The sequence below is a fragment of the Oncorhynchus keta genome, chromosome 10 (genome assembly GCF_023373465.1).
Source record: "Oncorhynchus keta strain PuntledgeMale-10-30-2019 chromosome 10, Oket_V2, whole genome shotgun sequence".
Lineage (NCBI taxonomy): Eukaryota > Metazoa > Chordata > Actinopteri > Salmoniformes > Salmonidae > Oncorhynchus > Oncorhynchus keta.
Genome location: NC_068430.1, coordinates 27950640 through 27975331, shown reverse-complemented (window position 1 = coordinate 27975331; position 24692 = coordinate 27950640). Strand labels below are relative to the sequence as shown.

The 24692-nt window shown below is 42.7% G+C and overlaps 1 protein-coding gene across 3 annotated transcripts; it reads left to right on the top strand.

The window, feature by feature from the left end:
• Positions 1–1027: 1027 nt before the first annotated feature.
• Positions 1028–24272, top strand: si:ch211-286o17.1 (uncharacterized). 3 transcript variants are annotated; one of them, XM_052526775.1, is made up of 8 exons: positions 1028–1244; positions 13578–13697; positions 14803–15044; positions 15129–15230; positions 18373–18493; positions 18581–18633; positions 22261–22410; positions 22879–24272. In XM_052526775.1, the coding sequence occupies exons 1-8, from the start codon at positions 1157–1159 to the stop codon at positions 23059–23061; spliced, it is 1059 nt and encodes a 352-aa protein (XP_052382735.1). In that variant the 5' UTR covers positions 1028–1156; the 3' UTR covers positions 23062–24272. The 3 variants fall into 3 exon arrangements, with proteins under 3 accessions (XP_052382735.1, XP_052382736.1, XP_052382734.1); XM_052526776.1 differs by having other exon boundaries at positions 1029–1244; positions 14800–15044; positions 15150–15230; XM_052526774.1 differs by having other exon boundaries at positions 1029–1244; positions 14800–15044.
• Positions 24273–24692: the final 420 nt, after the last annotated feature.

The window sequence follows — 24692 nt, the reverse complement described above, 5'->3', positions numbered from 1 at the left end:
ATGGGGTGATGGTAGAGAGGGGGATGGAGGTCAAAGCAGGGACAGGGGACCTTCGGTATCATGTTACAGGCCTGTTTTTTCAAAAACAAAAAGAAAAATGTATAGGAAGGTCTTAAAAACTCCAGTTGGCTTCGACTGCCTTTGGGGGAGGGGAGGGGATTGGAGCTTTTTACAAGTCATTTAGCATACCTCTAACAGTGGTTCCAGATGTTGGATGTGCATTGTATATAAGAACAGAGGAGAAGAACTAACAGTAAACCAAAGATCCACAAGGGGAGGGAGAGGAGTGTTGTGTACCCTGTATGGGTGTGAAAGCTTGAGGCATCTCCAGCAGTGCTTGGCCCTGTTGTGCTGCTGACAAAATCGGATTGGTTGGTGTTGATTGATGGCCTGGATGGGGACATCGGCAGCTAAAACTTGCTGGGATGGATTTAAGTTCTTTAGCATAAGAAGAGGATCACGCCACTGTTTCAGCTAGCACCTTAAAGCTTACCTTACCTTACGGCCTCTGCATAAGCCCATTACAGACAAATGGCCCACAGTCTATTGTCCTCTAATACCTTCCATTGTGTGCAGAGTGACTGCTTCCCTCCAAAGCCTTTCAGGAGTCCACAACAGAATCAGACTCTAACTGTGAACATCTCCACTATGAACAATATATGTTACGTTATAGCCACTGATGATGCTAGATGTTTCCTTTTATGACAGGCATTGTAACTTTGAAGTTATTAATTAACCAACATTATCTATATAATACATGTCAACAAAATAAAACTACTCAGAAATATTGGAAGATTTCTGCAGAACTATTTTCAAACTACATTCAACTATATACCAAACACAAGTTTAGAATCCCAACACAAGTCCATTATTTTATTCTTTCTTTTTTTCCCTCCTTCTGCCATGCTCTTTCTCTCCCCCATCCACCCAGTAAGGCGGGGCCACAGAGGAAGGATTAAAGTAACCAGTGAGAGAAGGGGTGTGGAGTTGGGCCTCAGCGAGGGAGGGCAGCCATATAAAAGTGCCAGAGCACAAGCGGCACTTTATCCGGCCCATCCCACTCACGGTAAGAGGAAATCCTAAACTGGTCTGGTCCACTGGTGCTCCCCTTCTCTCTCACTCACACACCCTGGACGCTCACACAAACAGGAGGAGAATGGCAGTAGCAGCATCCACACAGAGAATGAATGAGACCCACAAAATGCTGGCATTCACTTTGCTTCTCATCACCACCCTCTTTCACGGTAAGTAAAAACTCATACATCCAGACTCCTCAAGCTGAACTTGAAAGAAAGCATGGGAGCGGTCAGGGGTGGGGTTCAGGGGTTGTCTCAGGCTGAACACAGAGATTTTCATGTTATCAACTTTATACTACGGTATCAACATGATTTTCACTTTCATGAAAATAAACCCATAGTTTAGCAGTGTGTAATAATTTATAAATGCAGGATAACTTCATGGAACCCCCTATGATTCTGAAAGGGAAAAGTTACTTTGTAGCATAACGTAGCAAACAAAGGGGCCAATTTGAATATGAAACCTGCAGTCATCGTGTAGCTGAATCTTGCATGCACAACCTGCACCTATTTATTGCCTATGGGAATGCTCTCTCCAAATTGTACTACTTCTCAACAATGTGACCCTTTCAAGGCCGCGGGGCTGACTTGCTGTACTGCAATATCTGCTATTTCATTAACTATATGCCAATGTTCTACTATAGCTGGGAGAGCTGTGTGTGTTTATAATTAGCAGATGGTTGTGTGTGGATGTATGGGGTGGGTGGGGAGGGGAGGGTGGAAGTTGAGTGAGGAACTTTTGGGTATAAAATGTGGGTGGGAGTTGTGCTTGTGTTGATACAGCAGGGGCCGTAACAAGGCACCCAGGGGTAAAATTATGTCAATTAGAGACTCTCTTTGTGTTCACCTAGAGTGTCGACTGGTCTTGGCAGAATAGCAGCTATTATCTGGACCATAAACACTGGCCACATGCCTGATGAGAGGGTTAAGTACAAGATTGGGAGGTTTTTCTTGCCATCTCCATCTGATCTAACACATTTCCAGAAGAGACTACAGTGTTGATTCAAACCAGGTTTCATCTGTAGTGACATTTCTTAGCACTGAGATGCAGTGTCTTAGACCACTGTACCACTTGGGAGCCCAAACAGTTAACTCAAAACATTTGTATTTGTTCTGCCAGCAACACCCAACTGGGGCGGCAGGCTAGGCTAGTGGTTCGAGCGTTGGACTAGTAACCGGAAGGTTGCAAGTTCAAATCCCAGAGCTGACAAGGTACAAATCTGTCATTTTGCCCCTGAACAGGCAGTTAACCTGCTGATCCTAGGCCGTCATTTAAAATAAGAATTTGTTCTTAACTGACTTGCCTAGTTAAATAAAGGTTTAAAAAAAATGCACATCAATTAACATTGCAACAACAACAGTTATTTATGTTCTCACTAATTGCATTAGTCTTTTGCTGTGGTGTGGGAAGAAATATTGACATAGTAAATGGCTTAATCTGAAAGTAATGCAATGTTTATTAGATGTATTATAAATGATGTAATTGGTATTGGAAGCACACATCTATTCCTATAAATTGAAGGCAGCTGGTTCTGCTATGATCTGTGGAACACATGCATGTAGATTCATGTTGAAGAGTAAAAATGTTATGCTTCCACATATCTTAAGAGAATCTTGAATCTGACGATTGTGTGGACACATGTTTAATATAATTTACCATTCAATGAAAAGCTGGACATCACAACACCATGCCAAGCTAGCTGACAAAAATGAATGGCAGCAGAATGCCTCACAGTTATCCTAAACAGTAGGAGGGAGAATGCATGGGAGCAAGAGGTGGTAAAGCAACGGGAGAAGCAAGAGGGAGAAAAGGAGGGAAAACAACAAAACAGTCTATAGTTTCCTTAAAGTCTATTTCCTGAGAAGAGACAAGTACTTCTGCTTTCTAACAAAGTCCAACTTACTGTATAACATTTGTTTTATAGCCGGATGCTCCGGTCAACTTTAGAAATCTGGGAGAGGGCTGTATTATGTAAGCACTGTGCAGAATTACTGTAGTACTGTGGATTAAGTCAGAGCTAAAAGACAGATGTTCGGAATAGCTGCAGTATCGTAGTTAAGGTGGAGGGGCTTTTCAGAGATGGGTTTGGAGAATGGATTCAAGAGCTATAGCCAAACAGCAGAATGAGGGGAACTACTAACATACTGTGGCACTCAAAAGTTAATGCAATTGTAACTTTTTAAAGTCACCCCTAAAAGTTAAACTTAACAAAACAGAGTATAAATGGATCTAATTTCAGCATCACATGATGAGAATAAATTTACATTTGAGTAATTTAGCAGACACTCTTATCCAGAGAAACCAGGGTTAAGTGCCTTGCTCAATGGCACATTGACAGATTTTTCACCAAGTCAGCTCGGGGATTCAAACCAGCAACCTTTCAGTTACTGGCCCAACCACTAGTCTACCTGCCGCATGTATGAATCACAATTAGAGTAGAACAACCTAATGTTCTCAAGTGAAGTTTCTAAAATTTCGAGAGGTTGTGTTTATAAACAGACTACAAAGGATTTAAGCCATATGCTTGTCCCTGGTTTTAGGAGGCTTACTAGTTTGAGGGAACTCAACCTGACCTCAGGACCTGCAATTATGTGAATCATAGATATTGTTTTAGCAACATCTACTAAACACTCACACAGGAACATGTCCAACAAAGAAGCCACTCCTCTCATAAAGTAAATACCATTATGTCCAGGGCTGAAAACCCAGTCCAAGTCCAGCACCTGTGGAACAGGAACATTTATTTTGTATCTTATAAGGCCTGTAGAAGGACAGGTCATCTCTTTGGGCTCCCGAGTGGCACAGCGGTCTAATGTACTACATCTCAGTGCAAGATGCATCACTACAGTACCTGGTTTGAGTCCAGGCTGCATCACATCTGGCTGTGATTGAGAGTCCCATAGGAAGGTGCACAACTGGCCCAGCGTTGTGGGTTTGGCCGGGGTAGGCCGTCATTGTAAATAAGAATTTGTTCTTAACTGACTTAACTCGTTAAATAAAGGATAAATAAATATTTGTTTCTGTAAGATTGCTAAATCAAACTGTTTCAAGATGATCGTTACGTTTTTGTAGTCTGTTTTATAGTTGTTTCTAACTTTGTGAAACAATCTTTGTGTGGGAGAGTGGACGTGTCTTTCCTTTACTATCTGTGGTGATAAGCAGAATAAACATGGACACTTAACATTAGATAAGAAATGTATCATTCTAAATAGAAAAGCATTCTGTTTATGGTTGAGGGCCAGTCTACGTTTCCAGATTAGTGTCTTGATATTGTCTAGTTTAGTCTGGACATGGCTGTTATTCAATACCACCTCCAGAGGCATGGTAGTAATTTGTCTGCAGGAGATTTGAAATCTCCTTGTGATTCTCTCTGAACTGAATCAATGTCCAAACTTTTACTGATTTAGTCCTCCCAGACGACAGGAACAGTTAAGGTAATGTATACAGCAGTGAACCTGTAACAGACAATCTGTACAGTGAAATACATACACAAGTAGAAACAGATGAGTCCTGACTGAAGTCCCCAGCACTTGGCTGGCATAGCCCCAGGGTGGGATGAGAGCTTCTGACTGAATTCCCCAGAACCTGGCTGTCGTAGCCCCAGGGTGGGATGAGAGCTTCTGACTGAAGTCCCCAGAACCTGGCTGTCGTAGCCCCAGGGTGGGATGAGAGCTTCAGACTGAAGTCCCCAGAACTTGGCTGTCGTAGCCCCAGGGTGGGATGAGAGCTTCTGACTGAAGTCCCCAGAACCTGGCTGTCGTAGCCCCAGGGTGGGATGAGAGCTTCAGACTGAAGTCCCCAGAACCTGGTTGTCGTAGCCCCAGGGTGGGATGAGCCATGGGATCAGCACTGGAGCTTGATTAAAAACATGAGATCCTCCATCCTCTTTCTGGGTTTAACGCCAGGGAAAAGAGGGCTGGGCTGGTTCTGTGACAGAGACAGAGTTTAAGATAGCAGGTCGGGAGTCTAGAGTTGCAATACTGTGTTCACCTCCCGAGGGACTGAGGTCCAATGTCCCATTCCTCAGCCACTAAAAGTGGCACTTTCAGACGCAAATTCCTCAGTTGTACTAGGAGAGTTGTACTATAGAATCATACACAAGAGAAATCTAAGTGGCTAGAATTGCCAGTAGAGTGAGGTTTCATTCAGCATTGTAACTATCAGTGAGAACTGGACTTCAATACCGAACACAAAAGAGAGGGAGAGCCTAACCTTATGATTACCGTGGAAGAAAATAAATAGTTTCCTGAGAATGTTACCCTGGCTTTGTGCTTTGGTGGCACTGTGTACAGACAACTATACATGGAGGGTGTCAGAGGGGTGTTATGACAGACATGGGTGGGTTATAATGAGGGTCTGACACGCAGGGTCACCCGGTGCCCCTTCTCCCACACACCCCTCCCATTCCTCACTGAGCCACCCTTCACACATATCCTGTTGGAGGATATGTGAGGAACATTCCAAACATATATCGCTGATGCAAAGAAAATAGATATGTCAGTCCAGTTGATAAAACCTGTCTTGTATAGAGGAGACTCCCTTATGTGAATTTAGCTTTATAGACAGTGGAAAAAAAGGTTTTGGCTAAAGCAGCATTTTATTTGTGGAATTTGAAGATTAATGAGACAGTTTGTTTTAGAGTTTGCGTGTTTGGCTCTCCTTGTGCAAACACTATCTCATGTGGTTACCATTGCACACTACGTGAGAATTGTGGTCCACTCGTGCCTGCAGACCATTATCATCTCACTAAGCCCTGTGTCACAGTCCACAGCCTACTCTGCCCCTGCCCCTCCAGCAGCAGAGAGGAGTAGCCTACTGTATGGGCCAGTCTGGTTGTATGTTGCTGGCCATGGGAAGACAGGGTCACTATCCAGCTCTGACTGTGGGCATCACCTCTGTAGATCCTGGGGATAAGAAGTCCACAACTGGAGGTGGTGGGTGGAACAGATGGGGGGGTGCCTATACGTTAAGCTGGCTTGTTCTCCTCCAAGGCTGCTGCTGCTGCCGGCATTCCCCCATTCAGAACTCCCTTGAGACGAGTGAAAGCCGGAGGATATCCAGACCTGTCAATCTTACCATCTGCTGGGAAAATCTCAGAGTAAAGGGTAGTCGAGGCCGTTGGAATAACATCTGGAGCGGAGTGGCTATAAAGGCCGGGGGGGTCTGAGGAGTTTGGTGACGTGGTTCAGGGCTTCACATTAGTGCTCCTTGCAGCACATAAAGAATAGGTAAGAAGAATAAAGAGAGGGGTAGAGAGACAAAATGGGTCTCAATATAAGGAATGGATGCAGTAAATCATAGACAGGTTAGCTATAGCTGTGGTTCCTGGGTAGAGGGCAAAGGAGAGGTCATCCTGTGAGAATCAGAGGAAGTGTTCTGTCTGATTGCTAACCTCCTGCTCTTAGCGGCCTGGCAGCCCACCCCACAAGACCCCACTGTATCCATTACAACACAAACCAAAGGGGATGACTACATACTGAGCTCTGGGGCCTCAGGTGCCGTCGTCTCACACCTATGCTTTTTTTTAAATAAATACTTTTGACAGTAACCCTTTTAGTTTCCACATGTAGCAAGCAAAGTGTTTGTGTTGTCTACATCTACATGGGTAGAAGATGAGTTAGTCAGACTAGTTTTCATGGATCTAATTAGCCTATTTCTCAGCGGCGCCAGCGGCAGCCCGACTCGGCCTCCTCAACTAATTGGCTATCAAGTTAAAAAAACAGTTACGTGAATCAGGTCAGACTCTGATGATGGGGAGTGAGTTTGTTTTTCAAGATGGATAAGTAAAAGGCAAGAACAAAGTGGTGCACAAAAAAAAAAGAAGCTTTATCTGCACGCCCAATTTTTCAGTTTTTGATTTGTTAAAAAAGTTTGAAATATCCAATAAATGTCGTTCCACTTCATGATTGTGTCCCACTTGTTGTTGATTCTTCACAAAAAAATACAGTTTTATATCTTTATGTTTGAAGCCTGAAATGTGGCAAAAGGTCGCAAAGTTCAAGGGGGCCGAATACTTTCGCAAGGCACTGTACATCTATAAAGGATCATAGGTTTCACCTGGAGCATGTTTCCATTTATATTTACACTCTACCATCTAAATACTGTATATAGCTATAGATAGGCTAGTAGGCTATACTGCATTGTCTGCATAATGAAACAATCCATAGTAAGCTATTGTTTTGACAGTGGACTGATTGTATTATTTGGCATTAAAGGGACATTTAAAAAACGTTTGACTTCATATTCATCATCTCCAGCACCACCCCATCATCAACATATGAGAAAATTAGTTTTGTAGTAAAAAAACAAATAGAAGAAGATATGTGTTTGCAGTGACATTATTATGAGTAGGCATTGCCTACTACATTCCTACTAATTGGTTGATGATGTCATTATCTTCCTCTATTATTTTTTACTGCAAAACATAGAAACTTGCCATTTTCACATATGTTGATATTGGGGTGGTGCTGGTGATGATGAATATAGGCCTACAGGACAGTTGTATATAAAAATGTAAAAATCTATTGGTTACTGATTAGTATGCTGTTTCATTGACAATTCATTTTACAATCTGCAATGTTTGAATTTCCCACTTTAATTACTCAACAAGTATATACACTACAGTTCAAAAGTTTGGGATCAATTAGAAATGTCCTTGTTTTTGAAAGAGAAGCACATTTTATGTCCATTAAAATAACATCAAATTGATCAGAAATACAGTGTAGAGATTGTTAATGTTGTAAATGACTATTGTAGCTGGAAATAGTTGATTTTTTTCAATGGAATATCTACATAGGCATACAGAGGCCCATTATCAGCAACCATCGCTCCTGTGTTCCAATGGCAGGTTGTGTTAGCTAATCCAAGTTTATAATTTTAAAAGGCAAATTGATCAATAGAAAACCCTTTTGCAATTATGTTAGCACAGCTGAAAACTGTTGTTCTGGTTAGAGAAGCAATAACACTGGCCTTCTTTAGACTACTTGAGTATCTGGAGCATCAGCATTTCTGGGTTCCATTACAGGCTCAAATTGGCCCAAAACAAAGACCTTTCTTCTAAAACTCATCAGTCTATTCTTGTTCTGAGAAATTTAGGCTATTCCATGCGAGAAATTGCCAAAAAACTGAAGATCTCTTCCAACACTGTGTACTACTCCCTTCACAGAACAGAGCAAACTGGCTCTAAGCAGAATAGAAAGAGGAGTGAGAGGCCCCAGTCAACAACTGAGCAAGTACATTATAGTGTCTGGTTTGAAAAACAGACGCCTCACAAGTCCTCAACTGGCAGCTTCATTAAATAGTACCCGCAAAACAGCAGTCTCAACGTCAACAGTGAAGAGGCAACTCCGGGATGCTGGCCTTGTAGGCAGAGTTGCAAAGAAAAATCCATCTCAGACTGGCCAATAAAAAGAAAATATTAAAATGTGCAAAAGAACATAGACACTAGATAGAGGAAGATTGGAAAAAAGTGTTATGGACAGACGAATCTAGGTTTGAGGTCTTCGGATCACAAAAAAGAACATTCGTGAGGAGCAGAAAAAATGAAAAGATGCTGGAGGAGTGAACCATCTGTCAAGCCTGGTGGAGGCAATGTGATGGCTGGGGGTGCTTTGGTGGTGGTAAAGTGGAAGATTTGTACAGGATTAAAGGGATCTTGGAGAAGGAAGGCTATCACTCCATTTTGCAAAGTCATGCCATATCCTGCAGAAGGCGCTAAATTTGAGCCAATTTCCTCCTACAACAGGACAATGACACAAAGCACAGCTCCAAACTATGCAAGACCTATTTAGGGAAGAAGCAGTCAGCTGGTATTCTGTCTATAATGGAGTGGCCAGCACAGTCACAGGATCTCAACCCTATTGAGCTGCTGTGGGAGCAGCTTGACCGCATGGTACGTAAGAAGTGCCCATCAAGCCAATCCAACTTGTGGGAGTTGCTTCAGGAAGCATTGGGTGAAATCTATCCAGATTACTTCAACAAATTGACAACTAGAATGCCAAAGGTCTGCAAGGCTGTAATTGCTGCAAATGGAGGATTCTTTAACGAAAGCAAAGTTTGAAGGACACAATTATTATTTCAATTATAAATCATAATCTATAACCTTGTCAACGTCTTGACTATATTTCCTATTCATTTTGTAACTAATTTCATGTATGTTTTCATGGAAAACTAGGACATTTCTAAGTGACCCCAAACTTTTCAACGGTAGTGTACATTCTTGCCCCCAGCTAGCATTCTATAGCTTCGTGAAACATAAGCATTAGGCTTAACATAAGCGGTAGGCTTGACAACCAAATATAAATAAGCACGTATCCATTAAAGCAAAGCAATAGGCTACTACAAGCATTAGCACCAAATTATCTGACAGCCTATCGACGGGAAGATACATAGACATTGCAATTTCAGAACCATGGACAGCTATCAGAGCACCCAAATTCTGACTTTGTGGGGCGGTTGGGTTCAGAGAAACTGCGCTACACCAGTGCTGCCATGTTGAGGTTAGATTCTTGTTAAGTGGGTTTGTGTGTAGAACACCTAGCTGATGACTGATGGCTGGTGAGACAGTGATTAAGTCTGCTCAGGCTTTAATGGCCATGCTGGCCGGGTTGATAAATAACATGCTCTGTATGGCTCTGTTTTAAACTAAGCAACCAGGTGTTATCAAATGCGCTGAATACAACAACCTTACAGTGAAATGCCCTTAAACAATGATGTAAGAAGTTAAGAAAAAAAAGTGTTAAGTAAAAAATAGATAGTAACAAATAATTAAACAGCAGCAGTAAAATAACAATAGCGAGGCTGTATACAGGGGGTACCAGTACAGAATCAATGTGCGGGGGGCACCGAGGTAATTGGGAGGAACAGTGAGTACAGGAGGGGACTGAGCATGCACCCCCGAGGGGTTACCTACCCTTACTACCTGGGGGCGGCCTGTCAGGAAGTCCAGGGTCCAGTTGCAGAGGGAGGTGTTTAGTCCCAGGGTCCTTAGCTTAGTGATGAATTTTGTGGGCACTATGGTGTTGAACGCTGAGCTGTAGTCAATAAATAGCATTCTCACATAGGTGTTCCTTTTGTCCAGGTGGGAAGGGGCAGTGTTGAGTGCAATAGAGATTGCATCATCTGTGGATCTGTTGGGGCAGTATGCAAATTGGAGTGGGTCTAGGGTTTCTGAGATAATGGTGTAGATGTGAGCCATGACCAGCCTTTCAAAGCACTTCATGGCTACAGACGTGAGTGCTACGGGTCGGTAGTTATTTAGGCAGGTTACCTTGGTGTTGTTGGTTACAGGGACTATGGTGGTCTGCTTGAAACATGTTGGTATTACAGACTCAGTCAGGGACAGGTTGAAAATATCAGTGAAGACACTTGCCAGTTGGTCATCGCATGATCGGAGTACACGTCCTAGTAATCCGTCTGGCCCTGCGTCCTTGTGAATGTTGACCTGTTTAAAGGTCTTACTCACATAGACTATGGAGAGCGTGATCACACAGTCGTCCGGAACAGCTGATGCTCTCATGCATGCTTCAGTGTTACTTGCCTCAAAGCAAGCATAGAAGTTATTTATCTCATCTGGTAGGCTTGTGTCACTGAGCAGCTCGGGGCTGTGCTTCCCTTTGTAGTCTGTAATAGTTTGCATCCAACGAGAGTTGGAGGCGGTGTAGTACGATTCGATCTTAGTCCTGTATAGACACTTTTTGTTGTTTGATGGTTTGTTGGAGGGCATAGCGGAATTTCTTAAAAGCTTCCAAGTAAGAGTCCCACTCCTTGAAATCAGAAGATCTATCGTTTAGCTCAGTGTGGATGTTGCCTGTAATCCATGGCTTTTGGTTGGGGTATCTATGTACGTCACTGTGTGGATGACGTCACTTATTGATGAAGCCAGTGACTGATGTGGTGTACTCCACAATGACATCGGAAGAATCCCAGAACATATTCCAGTCTGTGCTGGTAAAACAGTCCTTTAGCTTAACATCTGCTTCATCTGACCACTTTCTTATTGACCGAGTCAGTGGTGCATTGAAGTCCTCGGCTACTAGGATCGCCGCCTCTGGAGCGTTTTCCTGTTTGCTTAAGGCCGTATACAGCTCATTGATGCTGGTACTAAAACCTCACTCAGTTTGTGGTGGTATATAGAAAGCTACAACAAAATACAGATGAAAACTCTTGGTAAATAGACTCTGGTTGGCTGGCTCTTTGGGTTGTTAGGTACCTAATACAGAGCTGGTAGCAATATGCACATCAATTATTTACAATGACAGAGAGGTAGCTCGTAAACACAATTAAATTGTCACAAAACACATGTGACAGCTATAACCAACAGTTGCTAGTCTAAGTATACCAGTGTGAGACCTCCTTCAGTACTGTTGACCCACCTGTTTACGTGGCACGCTGACTGTTTTGCACTTGTGGCACTTGCTCTTCATACTGATTTAGCAAGTCCAATCAATGCAACACACTGCATTCAGCATACTGCAACAACTGACTATAAAAGTTAAATTCCACAAGTAAACAGGGTGCAAAGACAGTCGGAAATGTCCAACCTGGTGATACAGTAGCTTATCCAAACCCAGCCCAATTATGGAACATTCAGTTCTGTCTTGGACAAAGCTTCTGTGGGTTTAACCAGAAAACAACATTGTTTAACTGCATGGGGAAAAGGCAGGGAGGGAGGAGAGAGTCTTAATGAGATTCACAGAATTTTGGCAAAGCCACGTGGATGAGGTAATGCCGTTGTGTTAGAGGAGAAGGCTATGGGGGGCAAACGATTGCAGAGCTTTCTTTGTTGCCATAACTATCTCAGTAAACATGTTCAATCTCAGGAAAAAGGGAGTCAGGCGCACAGCTTATTAAGATATTTCATAGCAAGATCTTTGCCCAGTTTAGTTTATTAAACATACACTGCTCTGTATGGTATGCACTGCATTAGCACTGATCACATGAAATATAGTTGCTGACAAGACTAGAAAATAATATGACAAACTACATTATAAGTTTTGTACTTGATTCAACCCACCACTACAGTACTTGAAAAGATAAAATGACACATCACGTTGTGTAAAACAAGCTTTTACCTCAGAGGGCCTGATAGGTAGAACTATGGCTATTTTCTTAATCAAATTATGGTTTCGACATCACTGTGCACCAACAGTTTTAGTAAAGCAGCAGTATATTTCAGCAGGGCGTTCGGCTGTTTAACAGGCTAGCTAGATGGAAACTTAATTCACCTAGATGACTTGATGTTGTGTATCCCACTGACTAATAAGGCTGAACTGTTGTTGGGAGGCACAGCTCTCCCATTACTTCTTTGCATGTGAGAGCTGGGACTGAGATGGTGTCAGTACCAAAGCCCATCAGTCTAAAAGACATGGCCATCGCCAAGTAAGGGTATCAGTGGTCTATCAAGACGCCCAGTCAAAGCACCCACTTACAGGCACATACGGGCACAAGAGACTTACATACACAGTATGACTTCACCCTGGTGGAGGATAAATGGGTGTTACACACTGGGAAGACATCCTTACCCTCTTAGCATTGAGCGGCATCTCTCTTATTGCATGACACCTGGCAATGAAAGACTTTACAGTCTTCTGATAGTTAAGCATTGAAATATCAAATTCTTCAAGGTTTTAGAAATGACAAGATTGTTTTTGAGAGTGTGAAAGTCTGCAGTTATTATATTTATCTACATAAGTAGCTATGAAGGAGGAAGAAATAATCACATTCCTCGGTCCAGCTGCATAGCTAACTAGGTATGAGGAAATGGATGCACATACTGAGACTTTAAAGAGTAAATTACCCAGAGGCCCATGTATTAAAGCCAGTGTGCTTGCTGCATAGCTCCCATAATGTCTGTCATTAGACCAGAGAGAGATTTCCCCTGGGGGGCTTGTACCCACCATCCCAGCGGGAGTGTGTCAGGGGTCAGGCCAATTTGCAGGCGAGGACAAGAACATTTATTTGCACAGGCTGAGCTGAGGAGTTACCCCACAGTTGGGCTATTAATTACAGTCCCTTCCTTAGTGCTGCATGGAGCCTAATTGATTTCAGGTCAGGCCCTGGAACCTATTAGAGACGGACTGCATAGCTCCAACACAAACACCTCAGTCAAGATTACATTCACAGCCAATGAGATCTCCTCCCTCTGGGATCACTAGTAATACCAGACTATATGGGTGTGGCAGGATTGCTATCAGTCCTGTGAGTCTAAGTGCTAAGTCAAGTCAGTTTGCACACATGCTGTCTATTAATGTGGTGCTATAGACCTGGACACAGGTGTGGGATCAGTTGAACATAGCTCGGAAAGACAATGTCATATAAAGGTGCAGACAAATGACCATGTAGCTTGGTGTCAATGAGAATAGCAGCTATTAAGCTTAGTGAGGTAGAAGACTCTTTCAGAAAGGGACATCACTGCTGTGACAAAGTTATCATGGTTTCTACAGTATGTGTTGGCAAGCAAGTGTTATAGTGCAAGTTATCCCTTTGTTGTTCTCTTCCAGGTGGTGTAGTTGCACAAGATGAGAGTGAATCAGATGTTGTCACTGGGCCCACACAGCCAGTGGATGTTGCTGAATTAATTCGTGGAGACGACATTGACACCACACAACCGGCAGATGAAGGTAAGAAATGGATCCATTAGTAGATGATCTCCACAGAGCCACTATTGGTGTTGCTGTATTAATATACCGTCCTAGGCTCATCCTATCAGCTTTTTGTCATAAATGTTTAAATCAAGTGGACACAGGGGCGCAATGAACCTCAAATCTGTGGGGATACAAAGTACATGAGGATTTCTGGGGGGTGGTCCTTGCCCCCCCCGGAAGTTGGAGAATCTTGCATTTTTCAAATACCTGCAATCTAGAGCCATAATCATTATGCTTAATTCTATTTAAAAATATGTATATTTTTCTGCATATCTAAGCATACAGTTGAAGTCAGAAGTTTACACACAGGTTGAAGTCCTTAAAACTTGTTTTTCAACCACTCCACAAATTTCTCGTTAACAAACTATAGTTTTGGCAAGTCGGTTAGGACATGTACTTTGTGCATGACACAAGTCATTTTTCCAACAATTGTTTACAGAAAGATTATTTAACTTAAAATTCACTGTATCACAATTCCAGTGGGTCAGAAGTTTACATACACTAAGTTGACTGTGCCTTTAAACAGCTTGGAAAATTCCAGAAAATTATGTCATGGCTTTAGAAGCTTCTGATAGGCTAATTGACATCATTTGAGTCAATTGGAGGTGTGCCTGTGGATGCATTTCAAGGTCTACCTTCAAACTCAGTGCCTCTTTGCTTGACATCATGGGAAAATCAAAATAAATCAGCCAAGACCAAGAAAATACTAATTGAGTGTATGTAAACATCTGACCCACTCGGAATGTGTTGAAGGAAGTAAAAGCTGAAATAAATAATTCGCTCTACTATTATTCTGACATTTCACATTCTTAAAATAAAGTGGTGATCCTAACTTTATGCTTGATAGCCTGAAATGGCTTCTTGGTAGCTAGTTATGAGGTTGGGAAATTGGGAACTTCTGGCCTAGCTAAAGACAACTTCATAAAATTGCTAGGTGGCTAGTAGTATTCCAGAGAAACAACAACAACAAAAATAATAATAAAATCTGAGGGGGCACGTGCCCCTGTGCCCCCCTATGGTCATGATGCCTCTGACTGGACATAAAACACTAAGAAAGAGACTTTTCTTTTCTTTTCAGAAGCAGATAAACCCCAAGTCCAGATCATTGTATTCCCCAGTATTCCTGGCCTGGATCTGTCAGGCTTCTTACATGACACCACAGCAACTCCAGTCACCAAGGGGGTAGTGGAGACCACAGACATAGGGGAGTCCACAGTGGAGGCTGGTGAAGCAGGAATCACAGACCCAGATGACAACCAGGAGACCCAGGCTCCCCAGCAGTTTCAGACCTCCCAACCCAGTGACACTGTGCTCATCCCAGAGGTGAGCCTCGAGTTCAGTGACAATGCCATCCAAATCGCCAATCCAAGTTCAGAATGAACGATACACACTCTAGTCTAACTGAAGTGGTCTGGTGTCTCTCTACAGGCTGATGTGATGTGTGTTGATAAAGAAGCTGTCCAGGACAGAGATGCAGTGAGTCTGAAACTCAAGGCCTCATCCAGCTGTGTAAGTAATGAGCACACACACACACACACACACACACACACACACACACACACACACACACACACACACACACACACACACACACACACACACACACACACACACACACACACACACACACACACACACACACACCTCACTAAAGGTAAAGCCAACTTTTCCTGATGTGACATACAGGAAACCCTCACAGCAGTGTCCACTTCAGTTCAAACTGTATCGAGGGTAGTTTCAGGGTTAAAAACGTTAGCGGAAGCTGAGAGTCAGAGTAAGATGTTATAGATGACCGACTCCTGAAGCATAATCATAGCAAATTGCCACTTTCAATTTGCCCCTTATCAGACCAGTGCACATTAGCTAAGCAGGAAATTCCTATTCATTAAGCTACAGTGATTAAAACATCTCCAGTGGGCAGTGAACAAGAAGGCTAGTGACACACCAGCCCTTCTCCTCCCTAGTTATGCCTGCCAGGTGAGGAGGGGGAGCAAAAAGAGTTTGTTACAACCCAAGACATGCCTACAGGAGAGAAGAAGAGGGAAGAACGTGTTCAAACTGTTGGTGTGAAAGGTGGTAGGCGGTGGTGGGGATAATGTTGTAGCGTGTGTACAAAAGGGATTCCTCAGCGTCTTGGGGCAATGGCTGCTGGGCTAACAGGAATTCCGCTCTGTGCCGGCCAGGGAAGTGAAGGGAAGTGGTGTCTCGCTTTCCTCAACTGTGTCTGTCTGCCAGGCTGCCTGTCGTCTGGAGCTCCAGCTCCGCTGATTTCAGTCGAGATAAAATTGTATTAAATAATGCCCTGAAATAATGGAGTCCTTGGTGATATCACACATCAAGAGGCATGTGGGGCGGCAGGGTAGCCTAGTGGTTAGAGCGTTGGACTAATCGGAAGGTTGCAAGTTCAAATCCCCGAGCTGACAAGGTACAAATCTGTCGTTCTGCCCCTGAACAGGCAATTAATCCACTGTTCTTAGGCCGTCATTGAAAATAAGAATTTGTTCTTAACTGACTTGCCTAGTTAAATAAAGGTAAAATAAATAAAAAATGTGTAAGAGTCTTGAATGGGACTTAGCTCCCCCCTCTCCATCTAGGCCTGCATGGGAAAGCCCCCTGCAGCATGGCATGTAATCAGTGACACACTCACTCCTACACCAGGCTATGCTTTATGACTTGATTGGCTTCATCTGGGTTAGACACCACATCCCATTTGTGAAGATCCATGTATGTTTCCAATTATATGAGGATCATATATACTGTAGATGGGTTTTTAAATAGATATTTTTCAATTATAAACAAATTACTAAATACTTAAAAAAATTATAGAATGGAAACATCTTGAAAATGTTAGAAAACCCACCATGCTATGCACTGACTACACAAGACAATAAAGCATCAGGGGCAGGACCCAAGAGACTGCATCAGGGATGAAGAAACAGCTGAGAACGACGTGAATAAAACAGTTTTCAACTTAAAGATGAGAATTTGTGTGCTGTACATGCACTGTATTGAACATGCTCTGAGTGCCGTAGCAGTTGAGGCCTTGAGAGCGATCCTGTTTCCTTAGCTTTGTAAAGAAGCCAGCTGTCCTATCTGGGGCTGGGATCAAAGGTTTGAGCAGAGCCGTCTGTGAGTGCTAGTGGCTGTTTTTGGACCATGTTAAATAGGGTGGAGTATTGCAAGGTTGTGATATAATTTATTGGGTTAAGGGAGAGGGACATGGGAGGGGGGTGTGGCCCTTTTGTGGTGTACATTTCCAAAGACCCATAGTTGTAACTGTGTATTCATGAGAATGTATACCACATTTAATTTCTGTGTGTACACATTTCATTTCTGTGTGAACACATTTCTGTTTGAACACATTTCTCTTTGAACACATTTCTGTTTGAACACATTTAATTTCTGTGTGAACACATTTCTGTTTTAACACATTTCTGTTTGAACACAATTCTGTGTGAACACATTTCTGTGTGAAAACATTTCTGTGTGAACACATTTCATTTCTGTGTGAACACATTTCATTTCTGTGTGAACACATTTCTGTTTGAACACATTTCATTTCTGTGTGAACACATTTCTGTTTTAACACATTTCTGTTTGAACACAATTCTGTGTGAACACATTTCTGTTTGAACACATTTCTGTGTGAACACATTTAATTTCTGTTTGAACACATTTCATTTCTGTGTGAACACATTTCATTTCTGTGTGAACACATTTCATTTCTCTTTGAACACATTTCATTTCTGTGTGAACACATTTCATTTCTGTGTGAACACATTTCTGTTTTAACACATTTCTGTTTGAACACAATTCTGTGTGAACACATTTCCGTTTGAACACATTTCTGTTTTAACACATTTCTGTTTGAACACATTTCATTTCTGTGTGAACACATTTCTGTTTGAACACATTTCATTTCTGTGTGAACACATTTCTGTTTGAACACATTTCTGTTTGAACACATTTCATTTCTGTGTGAACACATTTCTGTTTGAACACATTTCTGTTTGAACACATTTCATTTCTGTGTGAACACATTTCTGTTTGAACACATTTCTGTTTGAACACATTTCTGTTTGAACACATTTCATTTCTGTTTGAACACATTTCATTTCTGTTTGAACACATTTCATTTCTGTTTGAACACATTTCATTTCTGTGTGAACACATTTCTGTTTGAACACATTTCTGTTTGAACACATTTAATTTCTGTGTGAACACATTTCTGTTTGAACACATTTAATTTCTGTGTGAACACATTTCTGTGTGAACACATTTAATTTCTGTGTGAACACGTTTCTGTGTGAACACATTTCTGTTTGAACACATTTCATTTCTGTTTGAACACATTTCTGTTTGAACACATTTCTGTTTGAACACATTTCTGTTTGAACACATTTAATTTCTGTGTGAACACATTTCTGTTTGAACACATTTAATTTCTGTGTGAACACATTTCTGTGTGAACACATTTCTGTGTGAACACATTTCTGTTTGAACACATTTCATTTCTGTTTGAACACATTTCTGTTTGAACACATTTCTGTTTGAACACATTTCTGTTTGAACACATTTCTGTTAACTAGGATGACCAGGTTCAGCCCCAAATTCACATGCTTTGTTATTAATCCAACTGATATTTCCACAGGAGGAGACCAGGTCTAAAATTGAGAGTGTGTTGGAGCACCTGTGTGGAGACGACTGTAAACTGGAGGTCTACCAGGAGGACAACTCCAATGAAATCCTGATCTCTGGCCAATTCATAGAAGGTTGCTTCCCTCTTAATGATGTGGGATTATTCTGTTGAGTGTCTGGTGTTGAAAAAACATTAACCAAATCATCATCTCTACTTACAGCTGATGCAAAAGGAATGGCTGAGAAGTTCAACAATGACAACATTAAAGACAAGGTAGAGTATCACTTCTCTCCATTCAGTATTCCAATTCCCCATACACATATGACGTTCACATAATTCACACCACATACACTTCATGAGAAAGGCATTATGATCAGTCTCCATTGCTGTCACACCCACAATAAAAATGCTTTAATTTGTGCACCGTGGTAGGTGAGACACAATGCTGATTCGGCTCCTTATCTAACCATTGTGAGATAAACACCACTGTGAGACACTCCTCCACCAGACAGGAATCCTCACTCATGGCTCCAAGCTGCCGGGAAGATGCTGTATGACAAACAGAAAACAATCCCCACTTTCCTGTCAGCTGGAATTCATTTATGTTCCCGGTGGAGATGGGGTTGAGTGTTCCCAATGGGAATGAGGAATGGGTGTTTCCTTCTCATGATTCAACCTGGTTGTCCCTTTGACATTAGACATACTCTGTGCTTCATCCCTACAACCCCCCTAACTCTGTCCTGCCGCGTTAAACAGTTAAGTGAGCTGCACCCGTCCACAATCTTCTCATTATGTTGGTCAGTTAGTTCAATGGCACCTTTGTGTTTAGATACTGCTCTGGTCTGAAGGGTGTAGGGCAGGGATCATTTACTAGATTCAGCTGGGGGCTGATTTTTTTTCTTGAGCGGATGGTCAGGGGCCCGAAACATAATTACGAATCATTTGTAGACTGCAAATTGACTGCAAGAAGCCCAAACAGATAGTATTTGACTAAAACATAATCATTTCAAACCTTGCTCACATACTGTATATCTCTCAATTATGCGTGGGAATACTTTGGAACAGATTTCCCAAATGAAAATCACTTGGATTTGCTGGTGTTTTTAAAGTGTTTTATGTTCAACAATTAAAATAAAAAATGACAATCTGAAATAGCTTTATATGGGCCACACCCAAATGCTGGTTTAGAGAGAAGCATGTGGAACTGCCTTCCTTTGGTGTCTTCTTTTCACTATCATTCATCATAGTTATCCTATAAGCTAACCTCAATCTCCTATCTGCTTGACATCAACATTCCTAACCTCAGCCAAGATACTTAAGACCTCCTCAGACAAAAGGGATATATCTCTATTATGTGTTCGAGCTGATTTGCTGGTGTTTTTACAGTCTTTTATGTCCAATAATTAAAATTGAAAAAATTGTGGGCTGCCAGTTGGGGAACACTGGTGTAGGGAGATGCTGGCCTTTTTCCACTCAGTTGAATCTCTTGAACTTTATGCCACTTTCAGGCCACATAAAGCCTGAAATCCATCCTCTACTGTCTGGGGGTAAAATAGCATGATCCAAGGAGGCATCAGGGGCACTGCTATTCATCCATCCTCTACTGTCTGGGGGTAAAATAGCATGATCCAAGGAGGCATCAGGGGCACTGCTATTCATCCATCCTCTACTGTCTGGGGGTAAAATAGCCTGATCCAAGGAGGCATTAGGGGCACTGCTATTCATCCATCCTCTACAGTCTGGGGGTAAAATAGCCTGATCCAAGGAGGCATTAGGGGCACTGCTATTCATCCATCCTCTACTGTCTGGGGGTAAAATAGCCTGATCCAATGAGGCATTAGGGGCACTGCTATTCATCCATCCTCTACTGTCTGGGGGTAAAATAGCCTTATCCAAGGAGGCATCAGGGGCACTGCTATTCATCCATCCTCTACTGTCTGGGGGTAAAATAGCCTGATCCAAGGAGGCATCAGGGGCACTGCTATTCATCCATCCTCTACTGTCTGGGGGTAAAATAGCCTGATCCAAGGAGGCATCAGGGGCACTGCTATTCATCCATCCTCTACTGTCTGGGGGTAAAATAGCCTGATCCAAGGAGGCATCAGGGGCACTGCTATTCATCCATCCTCTACTGTCTGGGGGTAAAATAGCCTGATCCAAGGAGGCATCAGGGGCACTGCTATTCATCCATCCTCTACTGTCTGGGGGTAAAATAGCCTTATCCAAGGAGGCATCAGGGGCACTGCTATTCATCCATCCTCTACTGTCTGGGGGTAAAATAGCCTGATCCAAGGAGGCATCAGGCGCACTGCTATTCATCCATCCTCTACTGTCTGGGGGTAAAATAGCCTGATCCAAGGAGGCATCAGGGGCACTGCTATTCATCCATCCTCTACTGTCTGTGGGTAAAATAGCCTGATCCAAGGAGGCATCAGGGGCACTGCTATTCATCCATCCTCTACTGTCTGGGGGTAAAATAGCCTGATCCAAGGAGGCATCAGGGGCACTGCTATTCATCCATCCTCTACTGTCTGGGGGTAAAATAGCCTGATCCAAGGAGGCATCAGGGGCACTGCTATTCATCCATCCTCTACAGTCTGGGGGTAAAATAGCCTGATCCAAGGAGGCATCAGGGGCACTGCTATTCCATCATCCTCTACAGTCTGGGGGTAAAATAGCCTTATCCAAGGAGGCATTAGGGGCACTGCTATTCATCCATCCTCTACAGTCTGGGGGTAAAATAGCCTGATCCAAGGAGGCATCAGGGGCACTGCTATTCATCCATCCTCTACTGTCTGGGGGTAAAATAGCCTTATCCAAGGAGGCATCAGGGGCACTGCTATTCATCCATCCTCTACTGTCTGGGAGTAAAATAGCCTGATCCAAGGAGGCATCAGGGGCACTGCTATTCATCCATCCTCTACAGTCTGGGGGTAAAATAGCCTTATCCAAGGAGGCATTAGGGGCACTGCTATTCATCCATCCTCTACAGTCTGGGGGTAAAATAGCCTTATCCAAGGAGGCATTAGGGGCACTGCTATTCATCCATCCTCTACAGTCTGGGGGTAAAATAGCCTGATCCAAGGAGGCATCAGGGGCACTGCTATTCATCCATCCTCTACTGTCTGGGGGTAAAATAGCCTGATCCAAGGAGGCATCAGGGGCACTGCTATTCATCCATCCTCTACTGTCTGGGGGTAAAATAGCCTGATCCAAGGAGGCATCAGGGGCACTGCTATTCATCCATCCTCTACAGTCTGGGGGTAAAATAGCCTGATCCAAGGAGGCATCAGGGGCACTGCTATTCCATCATCCTCTACAGTCTGGGGTTAAAATAGCCTTATCCAAGGAGGCATTAGGGGCACTGCTATTCATCCATCCTCTACAGTCTGGGGGTAAAATAGCCTGATCCAAGGAGGCATCAGGGGCACTGCTATTCATCCATCCTCTACTGTCTGGGGGTAAAATAGCCTTATCCAAGGAGGCATCAGGGGCACTGCTATTCATCCATCCTCTACTGTCTGGGAGTAAAATAGCCTGATCCAAGGAGGCATCAGGGGCACTGCTATTCATCCATCCTCTACTGTCTGGGGGTAAAATAGCCTTATCCAAGGAGGCATCAGGGGCACTGCTATTCATCCATCCTCTACAGTCTGGGGGTAAAATAGCCTTATCCAAGGAGGCATTAGGGGCACTGCTATTCATCCATCCTCTACAGTCTGGGGGTAAAATAGCCTGATCCAAGGAGGCATCAGGGGCACTGCTATTCCTAGTGTCAGTAAAGCATCTAAAACAAGACAATGCAGATTACATACCACTATAATTCACATAGGGTATAACTTCAAAGTACAGCCTGAATTCCTTATATTATTATGTGTATAACTCTCCTTCTCTCTCTAGATTGATTTTGAGGAGGCTGTTCCTCGCTGGGGGAAGAAATCCAAACTGGTACTGGTCTCCCTGCTGCTCACTGGACTGCTCCTGGCTATTCTTCTCATTGCAGGCTACTACCTGAAAACCCACCGCCCACCACCCAAGGGAGCAAGACTGGTGAGTCAGAGTGGCCTTGACGTGAGAGAGACCCATAGCAAACTAATACTGTGTACAGAACCCAGTTTACTGGGAAGATTGGGTGGGTCTTGTTTTCACAAACATTTATCATAGGCATCGTATAAACAAACCTCAATGTCCTCATCTGATTGACACAAATATTCCTAACCTCAACCAAGATAGTTAAGACCTCCTCAGACAAAAGTGACACGACTCTCTGATTCTACCATTCGTTTGAATTCCATCATAGGGAGAAAGTGATTGCTTTTAAATCCTCTCGTCATCAGGCTTCACCTTCAACTTTACCTTCCCTTCAGTACACATATACACGTTTGCTTTTCTGAACAACATACAAAACATATTATTCCTTCAGTTAAATCTGTACTGTATCACAATAACACTTATTACCAAGCCCAACCTACCATCAAGGTTCCTCTAATCGAATCTCTATGGTTCCTCTGCCCATAGGCTGAAGAGGGTTTCCAGGTGTATGAGGAGAACCAGGCCAACACCCTGGTGTCTGTGGCCCCTCTGCAGTCACAGGAGCCCCTGGTGAAGCCCACCAGCAATGGGGAGTTTCCTGAGAGCCAGCCACCACCCAACAACGGCCAACCTGCCACCCAGACCTCGGTTGCTGACACTGAGATGTGAACGAGCTCTGAATTACATCCCCAACGCCCCATTTTCATTCCTCCTGTTCACCATCATCACCACATTCCCAATCCCTCTCCCCTCATAGTGTACCTGGGGATGCAAGACTCTAACACTAAACAACAATTCAATATCCAAGCCCACCTCACCTTTCCCCATGTAACCCTTGACTCCCAGGATGATGACAATGATGAAGATGATGACTATGACGATAATGACGAGGCCTGTAATGTGAAGAGAAGAGATTGTGATCACTGGCCTCTAACAGGTTTCAGTGGTGGTAGAGAAGGAGCCTAAACACTGAGTTTGGGGGACTGGACAGCAGGTTGAGACTGCATTCCAAAAACAATAATTGCTGCAAGAAATTAACAAGAAATCACCAAAATTGATCATTTGTGTTGCTGTTTCCAAATTCATGTATGAAGCACAGTATATTCGAATTCTTACTCTTTCAGATCTCAAATGGACTAATTTGAACTAAAAGGGTAATCGTAGTTTAAAGTATCGCTTGTATGATCTGTTGTGATCGTTTGCTTGAACCTCCTGTTTGAGGTAAAAAAAATTACATTTGGGTAACAGAAGCGGAGAAAGAGTGATACATGGAGATTATTTCAACCATTGAAGAGATTTTAATAGGCAGCTTTAAAATGGGTATCAATGTGATTGGCTAGTGCAGAGATCAGAGTTGAATCATGTTGCCTTTTATCAAGGCTTATCATAATAGTTGTGTGAGATGGGCTGCCATATGTTTGTTTCATAATTATGTAGGCCGACACTCTTAGATAAAAAATGTGCTATCTAGAACCTAAAAGGGCTATTCAGCTGTCCCCATAGGAAAACCCTTTGAAGGTTTTTCTCTCCCTTTCCACAGAGAGTTCTACCTGGAACCAAAAAGAGTTCTCCTATGGGACAGCCAAAGAACCATTTTGTAACCCTTTTTTTCTAAGAGTGTAGTGTGTCACAATTTCCATCATGATGAACATTATATTGTAGTTGTTTAAATGTTTTTTTTCTGTTCTGACTCAGCACTGTGTCTTTGAGAATGTTGAACCAGGTAGACTAATCTTATCAAATCCGAAAAACAGACATAACCTGTCGGTTTTGTGTGGCGAACCACTGCCTTTAAATATCTACAAAATTCCTAGTAACATGTTCAACATTCCCAAGGCTCTTTAAATGTCCTTAATAAATCAGTTCATCATGAAACATCAGTTACATGGATGAAAGATGTATTTTTGCCATTGTTTTTTGAATGACTGATTGTTTTCATACAATACTGCCTGTGTAAATATGCCTACTTTCTCTGTTACAAATATCTGTGTGCCCTATACATTTAGATTGTGTCATTGTTGCTACTGTTTCTTTGTCTACCTGAACAGGTGACACTAGCCTGATCATGTCACATAGCATGGCACACATACAAACGTGCATCTCTTTATAGACCCCACACAAGGAAATGTTTAATTTATTACAATTCCTACAGCTGTTTTGGGCCTTTCATCAAATCCAACATCTGATCTTGGCTTAAATAAACCAAATTATTAATATGCTATTGAAAAAGTTTAAAACTGCATACAGTTTACTGTATTAATCAAATCACTTTGATATCTCAAAGTGCTGTACAGAAACCC